The following is a 12,048-nucleotide window of genomic DNA, read 5'->3' on the forward strand; positions in this document are numbered from 1 at the left end:
GAATAAACACACCCCTGCTACCGAATGGGGGATGTTTATTCTAGGGTCACGAGGTGATGAAATGGCTTTGAATCATTTGCTGTTTACGGATTTAGCATCCTTATTGCCACGTCAGGACTAGTGTCTTGAGTCCGTAGGTGCAACTTGAGTGACATGTCATTCCACCAATCGGGAGGAGCATTTGGAAGTAGCTGCTTGACTTTGATCAATGAAACGCCAAGGAGGCGGGTCCTAGATGACAGGACTAGCAGACGCGGAACTGATGAGATCCTGGCAGCAGCAGACATAGGTAGCAGAGAGACGCTCAATCTTTGGTAGTGACTGTCCTGTAACGAAGGTGTAGCCATGTGTGGTAAGTAATTGGTTTAATAAAATACGCATTCACACAGCATTCTATACAATGCTGCTCTGTGGGAAGAAGTTATATCTTACTTTCTAGTCACTCGCAAAGCGTAGAATTGACTTGTATTGGCAGCATCATCCCATTGCTTTATTTCACGTCTATAAGCTCATCTCAATTGATATATGAGCTAGTGGTGGCTATAACGATAGCTAGCTAAAATAAGCAAATACGTGGGTTAAGGTTATGTGTGTATGACGCATAGGTAGCTAACGGTGACTGTCTGGTGGCTAAGCTAACGTTAGCCGCCATCGCTGTGTGGTTAGCGTTAGCTTGCGATGTAACGTTATAACTGCACGGTGACGTCACGCCCATCGCTAGCTGAAACGAGCAACTTTTAATATGGAGTCGGTGAGCTTGCTAGTATATCATACATTTTTTGTGATACGAATCTGACTGAGACCTGGTCGGCTTGTACCCTACTAGCTAGGCTTGCGAAATAAGTGATCTGATATGCACACATCATTTTGTGGCCGGATGCAGACCAGGGGCCACAGCACAGATCTGGTGAGCAGCATCTCTCTCCTTCTGTATCTCTGTCTCTCTCTCTGTCTGTCTGTCTCTCTCTGATAAGGCCCTCTGGTTTCCCTCAGCGTCATTCTAATCTGCAGTGCGACCAAGAAAGACACAACTTTTGGGATATCATATCAGAGCAACGGCTTGTCTGTTTTTGCTCAGTGTCACTGACTCAAATCTGTGTGTAAGACAGACATAACTTTGTTTTGAGCTTCTGCTCTATTCTAAAGGCTACTGTTGCAACGCAGGCGAATTAGTATTTATTGTATGCACGGATGACCATAAATGAGTATTGAAAAGGTTTTCCCTCTACCTCAAATTGCCCCACAAACACAAAGATGGCCCTTGTGTTTTTCACTCGAATGCTCTTGGCCACATGCCATTTTCTACCTCTTTCCATCTCCCCCAATCCAGAAACTGACCTCAATGGATGCTCTGTTGCACCAGCTAACTTCCATGCCTGTCCTGTCTAGGGCTTGGAACATAGGCACTCATTATTTGTGCTGCAATTTTTTTGTATATATTTTTTTTAAATCTTTGTAAACATCAGAGTTAAATGCAGCTAGCGTAAACAATTTGAGATTTGGTGTGTTTCTGAACGTTGAGTCACACTCTTCAAAGAGTGTACATACAGTAGGGTCTATTCTTCGTGAACATTTTAAGGGGCAATTTACCAAAACACTATGCTGGTCTATTTTGCACATGATCTCACACACGTCCAAAAACTTTTAACAGTTTTGCAAACATTCATTTAGTTTGAGAGTTATTGAAAGTAAATCAATTATGGGCACCGGTGATGTCATCTGGGACGGTGAATCCTTGTGTTGTGTTAATTACAGCTCAATTGAATGATAAGGTAGCAGGCCCTATAAGACAAGGTATTGCTATTCTTTCATCTACCTCATTTGTTGGTGCTGTAATTAACACAACACAAGGATTCAGTGTCCCCGATGACATCACTGGTTTGATTGATTGAAAACTTTATTTAACAGATTGCAGAATGGGTACAGTACAACTCAATACACACAATAGACCTATCGCTAAGCCACGCCCCCTTTGAAAACTCTACACAGAGCCGACCGTGAATGACTCGTTGACGATGGCGGCAGGCAGCCCCTTTCCTGACTGTGATGCAAACCTTGCTTCACAGTCACGAAAGGGGCTAGGCCGCTGGAGATTTACCACAGCAGCTTAACAGCTGCTAACATAAGCACGAGCAGTGAACTCCAAGCCCACGTGACTGAACTCAAACTGCAAAGAAACAGACTAAGAAATGATGTAAACTCCATGATCAAAACAGCAAAGAAAAAATTCATCAATGACAAAACCGAGAAACAAAAACAAACCGCGTGAACTTTGGAAATTACTCAATAACCAACTAGGCTGCAGTAAAAAACTTAAAACCAGATTCTCAAACATAAACATAAAGACGGACAACACGCTCATCACAGAAAAGCTGGATGTAGCCAATTACTTAAATAGTTTCTTCACAAACATAGCCACAACACTGGTAAACAAACTACCCTCCCACTCAGGGCATTATGGGGTAGAACACATAGTAGCTTACTACAAAAACCTAGGGGTCCACAAAGACGACTTCAAACTGGAAATGGTAACAACAGATGAGGTACTCAAAAAACTGAGCGCCCTCCAACCTAACAAGGCCACTGGCCATGACAACATCCCCTCCAAATTCCTCAGAGACTCAGCAGCCGCCATCACCCCAGTCATCACACACATAATAAACCTCTCTATAAAACAGGGACACGTCCCCAAGGACTTCAAAATTGCGAGAGTGACCCCTCTGCACAAAAAAGGCAGTAAATTAGACCCAGGCAACTACCGCCCTGTTTCTATCCTTACCTCCATCTCGAAAGTCATGGAAAAAATTGTATACGAACAGGTCGAAAAATACCTTGCGGAAAAAAATCTAATCTACGAATTCCAATCTGGCTTCAGAACATCCCACTCCACTGACACATGCCTTCTCTATTTAAACGACCACATCAAACAAGAGGTGGACGCGGGCAAATACTGCGGCATGGTCATGCTGGACCTACAAAAGGCCTTCGACACTGTCAATCACACCATTCTGATTGACAAGCTAAAAGCAATTGGTTTTGATAGTCTATCAGTGAGCTGGATGCAATCCTACCTGGAGGGGAGAGAGCAGATGGTGGAGGTAAACGGTACCCTATCCCCCCCCCTCACAGTAAACTGTGGTGTTCCACAAGGAAGCATACTAGGTCCGCTACTGTTCCTAATTTATGCAAATGACATGTCGTCAGCTTGTGACTGCAACTTGTTCCTGTTTGCGGACGACTCAGCCCTGCTGGTCTCTGACAAGAACAAATTACAGGTTGAAAAAACCCTCAGCTCAGAACTAAGCAAAATCTGCATATGGCTCGCTGATAACAAACTATCATTACACATGGGCAAAACAGAGTCCATTCTCTTCGGTTCAAATAACAAACTCAGCAAGACCGACGGCTTCTCAGTTACAGTGGGTGACAATATTGTCACAAGGAAAGAAGATATTACCTACCTGGGTTCCATCCTAGAGGCAAATCTTTCCTGTGACAAAATGGCATCCAATGTAATAAAAAAAGTCAACCAACGAACTCGTTTCTTGTACCGGATCTCCTCACTGGTAAACAAGAATACCCTGAAGACTCTAGCAGGAGCACTCATTCAAGGGTACTACGACTATGCTTGCACCTCATGGTACCAAAGCACCTCAAAGGCGCTAAAAACAAAATTACAAACATCTCAAAACAAACTGGTCAGACTACTGCTTGACCTTACTCCTAGAACCCACCTCACCCCTGCCCACTTTGACAACCTAGGATGGCTTAGAGTAGACGACAGAGTACAGCAACTTGCAATGGGCCTGGTCTACAAGATACACTACACGACCAAGGTACCCATGTACATGACTAAATACTTCCCAAAGGTCAGTGAATACCACGATCACAACACCAGAGGGAGCTCCACAAATCATGTTAAACCCAGATTCGGCTCAAACAAGGGACTAAACACGTTTCGCAATTATGCCACATCAATGTGGAACGCCCTACCCAAAGCTGTAAAGGAATGTGAATCACTACCCACTTTCAAAAACACTCTCAAAAAACACCTAAGGGAGACTGCAACTCGAAACTGGCCCCTGTAAATGTCCGAACACAACCCCCGCCAATGTACAGTAAATTACCAAGTATGGTCTTGTCAATAATCCAATGTACAGTGTTGTTTGTACAGTTGTACAGTGTCCCCCACCCACCCCTCCTACCCACCCCCCCCCCCACCCAACCACCTCCAATGTACAGTCCAATGTACAGTCCCATAATCCAATGTACAGTGTTGTTTGTACAGTTGTACAGTGTCCCCCACCCACCCCTCCTACCCAACCCCCCCCCCCCCACTCCTACCCAACACCCCCCCCCCCCCCCCACTCCTACCCCCCCCCCCCCCCCCCCCCCCCAACCACCTCCAATGTACAGTCCCACCCCCACCTACCCAATCCAATGTACAGTTTCTACGCCTAATGTATATACTCTTTTCTTTCTGGACTCTTTTTGTATCACAAATACAGTACTGTAATTGCAAATCTGGTATGTCATAAATGTATAGATGTAGCAGTACTGTCTATCTGTATGTCATGTATGTCATATATGTTACGATGAATTGGAAATGGGGGACCCTGGTGGAAACAAGACGAAAGTCTTTCTCTGGTCTGCATCCCCTTAACAATTGTATGTATTGAGCTGTACTGCACTGTACCCATTCTGCAATCTGTTAATAAAGTTTTCATTCATTCATTCATTCATTCATTCATTCATTCATTCATTCATTCATTCATTCAGGTAATAGACCTGTTTTTTAAAGATAACACAAATATTTCATCTAGAAGCAGACAGAGAGGGTTACAATATGCAGTGGAAAAGTACTTTCATGAGATACACATTTACCTTAGACCTCCATGATGATGCAAGCATTAGCTATAGATAACGTCTCAAGCATTACTTACAGTTGACTTGATTGAAGATTACAAGAACTATGACGATAATCCATGATTACTACTATTGCTGATACATTTAGTTTAGTGGTCCAACGCAGTATACAAGCTAGACCCGACAGTTGTGTCACTAGTCACTAGAATGAGAAAAAAAGTGAGAGCTGTCACTTGCCAACAATCCTCCATAAAGGGGTGAGACGTCAGAGAATGGTATGCTGCACATTCTAGTGTACATCAGGTCAAATGATTGATTACACTAACTATAAATGTATAGTGATAGAGACCAAAGTAAAAATACCTAATAATAAAATAGACCTAATAGGGCGACAGTGGCTTGGGAGTAGAGCAGTCGTCTGGTAATCCGGAGGTTCCCGGTTTGATTCTCGCTCCTCCCGGGCAGCTTGTCGAAGTGTCCTTGAGCAAGACACTGATGAGCAGGTTGGCACCTTGCATGGTTGCCTCCACCGTCGGTGTGTGAGTGAATGGGTAAGATGTGAGAAACAAATTGTAAAGCGCTTTGGATAAAAGCGCTATATAAATACAGCCATTTACCATTTACCAAAATACCTGTAAATCACAGTAAATGGGTACAGGTCAGGACATAGCTTTTCTTTTTTTTTATCCACTTTTTCTCCCATTTTCTATATTTTCTCCCATCCCAATTTTCGTATCATCCAATTCAACCCTCCCCTGTCACGGATGCTGTTTCTTGCCTCCCACAAGCCGGCTGCAATGTGGACTAAGTCATACATAGCACAAGTCCCCTCCGGTACTTGAGGTAACAGCAGTCTCATCTTTTCACCTGCGCAGCTCGATCTCTCAGTGGCGAGGATTAACGCGTGGGAGGCTCACGCTGCCCCCGACACTTCCTGATTCTACTGCGCAGGCGCACCAACCGACCTGTAGGAGTCGCTGTCCACAACGCCCGATCCCCACCCATCAGTTTCCCACCCCCTAATACGGCCAATGTGTATTAGTACGGACGACCAGCTAAACTGAAAGCAATGTGGAGCGCTGGGCTCGAACAGGCGAGCCCAGCGTCTCGGCATTCGTGGCGAGAGCCTTGCCCACTACGCCACGTAGCCGCCCTAGGACATAGCTTTTCTTATAACACTAAGTATAAGTTATATTTAATATAAATGCATATACAACACATTCTCAACATAGATCACTCTGATTTGAAAAGAAAACCCACAACTAAAGTGTACATAAATAGCCACTATTTTTAATATACAATAAATATACATGGATTTACAGTTACACAAATGGATGTACGATATAAACTGGAATAGCGAACAATATCATGTGTTGTTGTGATACATCTATGGTAATTTAACATTATATTCTTCTAGTACCTCCATTATGGATTAATAGCCTGGTCTGTTGACATTTGCAATATCAGCAACTGTTGATGAAGATTAAGTACTTTAACATTGTAAACCAGCAATCTGAGGGACACAGAGCAGCATAACTGGACCACTTTAACAACCTTCAGGTCAATCGAGGGTTGAATGCACTGAAATACAAGAAGAACACCCTATAGAATATGTACTGTACTTTTACTTTTGAAACTTAATACAGTACTGTGATTGTAATGGTACATAATTCACCCACAGACCTATTGTTAAGGCCCTCCCATAGTCGAGCAGACTGTACACAGAGCAGACTCTGCGGAGGTCCGCGCGGACTCTTTGAGCTTTGATCTCAGCGGACAGCAGACCCACAGCAGAGTCCAAGTGCGAAGCTCCTATTTTCTGACGCGCGGACGTCCACGCCGCTGACTTGGTGTCACACAAAACGCTGCTTGGCGTTTTGGTTGACATCGAACTGCATTTAATGTGACGCACATATCTATTATCTATGACTAATTCTATCTATTTTTAGGGGCAAATGCCAGTGAAATAGTCGCGCTGTGGTTACATGACGTCATTGCTATTTTAGAGCTGCACTACCGGTTACACGGTATAGGCAAAATCCATACCGTAGAGCAAATTCATACCGTTTATACCGTATACCGTTTATACCGTCCACCCCTACTCTGACCACTCGCTCTGTGCCAAGAGAGATGTTTGAATGGCTTTTCTAAATGAAGTGTGTAAAATTGCCAGTTTTATTTCGAAATATTGGTTTTCCAATATTTTGAAATAAAACTGGTGCTTTTATTTCATGCAATGCGTGTTTCATTTCAGCACCACGCGCTGTCCACCTCAAGCCTATACGGTACATTGCATCTCGCTGCCTATATACCTGTTATTCAAGTGCGTAAAACTGCCCGTTTTATTATCGAAATATTGGAAACGGAGATAACATGACATAAGTTGAACAGCGTGGGGACAATTGTGTAACATGTAGGAAATTGGTCCGCGGAGGTCCGCTCGACTATGAAAGCGCAAAGAGTCCAGTGGACCTCCGCTGAGTCCAGTCCGCGTACAGTCTGCTCGATAGTAGAACCTTCTAGAACCTCTAACATTCCTATTAAGCATTCTGTTTAGCTTTCTAGTAATGTCCACCTTCCATTGGGGGAGCCTGGTGCCCACAGGCCGGCACTCCTCATCTGGAGTAAGAGGGGAGGAGAGAGGGGTGATGGATAAGGGGAGAGGGATGAGGGGGAGGTGAATGAGGAGAGAGGGATGAGGGGGAGAGAGGGATATTATTCAGTTAATGACATGATTGTAAAGCTGCACACATTCCATGATGCTCACTTTAGTCCAAAAACATAAATCAGACCTCTTTCATTGTCACTCATGTCCTGTCTTGGGTTGACCTGTGTCGTCTCTGAGGGCAGTAACATCTCCAGCACACCTCATTCTGTGAAAAAAACACAAAAAGCTGAGTATTAGCTAAGCATAGACGGATAATAATAATAGTTAATTTATGGAGCATCTTTCATACATAAAATGCAGCTCAAAGTGGATTTTATTGATTCCTACAAACCGGTTGATACACTCGCACTCATCTGTGGCCTTTTGGAATAAACCTAGTGGCTACAGTCAGCTTTAGAGTATGGTCAGGGTTAGCTTATGGTTATGGTTGGGGCTAGTGTTGTCAAAAATATCGATACATCGATACTGAATATTTAAAACGGCTTCAATACTCATTTCCCGAAGTACCGATACTTTCTGCAGTATCGGTACCAGCTGGCTTGCTCCCGCAAGTTGTTGACAGACAGACGCGCTGCCAGAGCCTTGCCCTTCCGCCTCCTCCTCCTCCTCGCTCAGAGCAACAGACACAAGCTGCTGCAGCCTCCTCGTTGGAAACGGGGTAGTTGTGTCGAGTTCATGCGTGTACTGGTGTAGTGGGCTCGGCTTGACGTTACTCCATTTCCATGAAGTAATAGGTGGCCAGCTAGCTAGCATTAAGCTAACGGAGGAACGACAGCTAACGTTAGCTAATAATAGCATTGTTTACAAACTGAAGACAGAGCTGCGCTGCCCGGCTGTGAGGGGGAGGAGGAAAAGAAAGAGAGAGAGAGCGAGAGAGAGATTTCTCCGGAGCTATGCTCGGAGCATTTATTAACGCAATGTTGTTGAAAATGTAACGTTAATAAATGCTCAGAGCATAGCTTCGGAGAACTCTCTCTCTCTCTCTCTCTCTCTCTCTCTCTCTAAAATCTCCAGCAGCCACTCTCTCTTTCTCTCTCTCTCTCTCTGATCTAAAGATAAACAAAGGGTTTTAAAAGTGTATTTTTCTTCTCGTATAGTACCAGAGAGAAGCTGAGGAGAATCAACCAGCAACAAAAGCAACATTTGTTAAAAAAATAAAAAATAAAAAATATTATAATAAAAAAAAAATTATTATCATTTTTTTTTGGTATTGAAAGTATCGAAAGTATCGATACTTTTCAAGGTATCGTATCGAAGTCGAAATTCCAGTATCGTGACAACACTAGTTGGGGCTAGGTTATGGTTCTGTATATAACCTTTATTTACCAGGGTAGGTTCTGTGTATAACCTTTATTTACCAGGGTAGGTTCTGTGTATAACCTTTATTTACCATGGTAGGTTCTGTTTATAACCTTTATTTACCAGGGTAGGTTCTGTGTATAACCTTTATTTACCAGGGTAGGTTCTGTTTATAACCTTTATTTACCAGGGCCCCGTTCCCCGTACCTGGATAACTGAGTTAGCCGGATAACTTTCGGTGAAGTCTGACTTAAGCCGGACTTTCCGGTTCCCCGAATCTGGATTGTCCAAATCACCATGACAACAGATCCAAAAGTTTGAGCCTGGTCGAAAGCAGGGTTTAAGTTCAAGTTAGCCGGATGAACCATCGCCACGCCCCCGCAAAGAAGTGACAGCGCGTTTCCTGAAATTATTCCCACAGTCTAGGATCTGCATTATACCATTCTGAATTACGTTTTGTGCTCCATTCTTCCAGAGGGGTCTTTTGAAATGTAAAATAGACCCAAAATGCTGATACTAAATTCACTTTGTCCTAAATAATGCACGTTATATACCGTGGCGCTCGCTCGGTGCAACAACAACAAAATAAAGAATATTCTAAACACGGGTCTCTCGTTCATTAATGTATAAACCAGCGTTTCCGTTAGCCGGTAATTACCGGTATTTGACCGGCAAAATCTGTTGAAGTCCGACATATTTAATCTCTCCGGTCATAATGTCCGGTGAAAATAATTCCCTCTAAACACAATTAGATTATTTGAATTGTATTAAAATAGGCTAAAATTAAATAGCCTATGCGATAACGAAACAAACAATCATTAAGCCAGCCGGTCTAATAATGACATTGTCTTGTCAGCGCGAGCTGGCTGCTGATATATTTGCGAGAAGCATCCATCTGCCGGCCGGCAGGGTGCAGTACTCCAATTCAGCCATTGGCAATTCAGCTGTTGGGTGGGGGCGCTGCTGAGCGGTTTCCAGACCGGACCTAAAAACACTGCTGCTCCATGCTTCACGTAAATATATCAGCAGCCAGCTCGCGCTGACAACAGAATGTCATTATTAGACCGGCTGCTTGGTGAAGCAACGATGAAACAAATGATTGTTTCGTTCATCGCATAGGCTATTTAATTTTAGCCTATTTTAATACAATTCAAATAATCAAATTGTGTTTAGAGGGAATTATTTTCACAGGACATTATGACCAGCACCAAGTCGTTGGGAGGTGGAGATATAAATCACGCAAACCCACAATAATGTTGCCGTCTCTCTCTGCCAAATTTCTCAGTTCTTCGCTTGATATAATTAATATAAATGTCCAATATAACGGAATTCGTTAGCTCATAAAAATGTGATTATAACAGACTGCTGTTTATTAAGGTCGGGCAGACTGCCCACCGACACCTCAAGTCGGCAGCAGCACGAAGTCTCGAGGGACTTATTTTATTTGGAATATATTAATGACTGTATATACGCAAAAGTAGCCTAGTTTTAAGTTAAAATATTATAAATGCCTTGATGATGTCATTCTTTATATAGGCATATCAATTGTTTTTAAGCTCAATAAACTCTGACCGGAATTTATACCATTTGTCCGGTAGATTGAAATCTACCGGACACTCAGACCTGCAAAAAAAATTCTAACGGAAACCCTGGTATAAACAATGAATTTATCCCATCTGGCACAGTGGCGCAGCTGTAGTGCTCAATCCTGGCAACCCGGCGACCGGTGTTCGAAACCCCGTGTTTCCAATATAATTTTTTGGAATATAATATTAATGATTATACGCAAAGGTAGCCTAGTTTTAAGTTAAAATATTATAAATCTACATGCATTGAGGATGTCATTCTTTATATAGCTCTCAACGTGCACCAAATTGAATTATTCCTATATTGCAAAAAGAAGGAAGAGACTAGGTTTCGAACCCCGGTCGTCTGCGTGAAAGTCAAAAGAAGAACCCGTTACACCACAGTGGAGATAAGTAAAAGATCGACCATACATCAATCAATGGGCAAGAGAGCCGTATCGTTATTCTGTATAACAGTTTAACTAATTATTTTCGCTAGCAAGATCTCATTTGATTATTCAATCCAGCAGGCAAGTTTAAAGAAATATAATCTGATTGATTGAGGTAATGAGGGACTTAAAATTAGCCTATAGATAACGCATTTAACTTGTCGGCGAGGCGATTGAGCCGTACTGCAATATGTTAATAAAGTTTTAAATCAATTAATCAATCAATGCCGCTAGAGAATCAGGATCTCTGCTATCGATACGTGCTGGCTTTTCAAATGAAGCGGCCGCGCACACTAATCCTGGGTCTCAAGTCTGGTTTGAGTTAACGAGACTGAATCCACCTTCGAGGAACAGGAAAATCCCGGCTTCAATCATCTCGTTAACTGAATCTGGATAATGGGACTCTCGATCGACTTAGTTGAACCAGGTACGGGGAACAGGGCCCAGGGTAGGTTCTGTGTATAACCTTTATTTACCAGGGTAGGTTCTGTAGAATCTGTGTATAACCTTTATTTACCAGGGTAGGTTCTGTTTATAACCTTTATTTACCAGGGTATAGTGTTGTCAAAAATATCGAAGTATCGATAAATATCGATACTGAATATTTAAAACAGTTACGATACTCATTTCCCGAAATACCGATACTTTCTGTAGTATCGGTACCCGCTGGCAGTGTTCTACCGGAAGTTTGTTGACACGCTGTTCAGAGCACGCTTGCCCCTCCAGCTGTTCAGAGCACGCTTCCCCCTCCAGCCCTCCCCCTCACAGAGCGAGCCGTCGGCGTCTTCACTCTTCAGTAAACATTTTAGCTGAGTGAACTAAGATGGCAGATGCAGCGCCTCCACAACTTAAAGATAAAGAAAACAGCAGAAGTGCTGTTTGGAAGTACTTCGGTTTTGAAGTAAACACAGAAGGGAAAGTTAAAGATGTCACAATGCCCATTTGCAAGCGGTGTTACAGGGCAGTGCCAACGAAAGGTGCCAACACCTCAAATATGGCAAAACACCTGAAGGACCGGCACGCGGATCTCCACAAAGAAATGAAAGAGGTTTGTGACTGAAGCATTAAACCACTAACTCTAGTTTAATACAAGATACGTTGTCTACTGATGGCGCATCATATCAACAGCTGATTCGTTGTACGTTACAGCTATTAGCTAACGTTAGATAGCTACTGCTAGTCGTTCCTCTGTTAGCTTATG

The 12,048-nt window shown here is 43.0% G+C and overlaps 1 protein-coding gene across 2 annotated transcripts in view; it reads left to right on the plus strand.

Annotated features, from left to right (window-relative positions):
* Window positions 1-260: 260 nt before the first annotated feature.
* Window positions 261-12,048, plus strand: part of LOC311235944 (glutamine--fructose-6-phosphate aminotransferase [isomerizing] 1) — a 77,164-nt gene continuing 65,376 nt past the window's right edge. For both annotated transcript variants that reach the window (XM_084323483.1, XM_084323484.1), the window contains exon 1: window positions 261-352. In XM_084323483.1, the coding sequence (XP_084179609.1) occupies window positions 346-352 (7 nt within the window). In that variant the 5' untranslated portion in view covers window positions 261-345. The remainder of the gene's footprint in view (window positions 353-12,048) is intronic.

Source organism: Notolepis coatsorum (genome assembly GCF_963971535.1).
Source record: "Notolepis coatsorum genome assembly, chromosome: 10".
In the NCBI taxonomy this organism is placed as follows: domain Eukaryota; kingdom Metazoa; phylum Chordata; class Actinopteri; order Aulopiformes; family Paralepididae; genus Notolepis; species Notolepis coatsorum.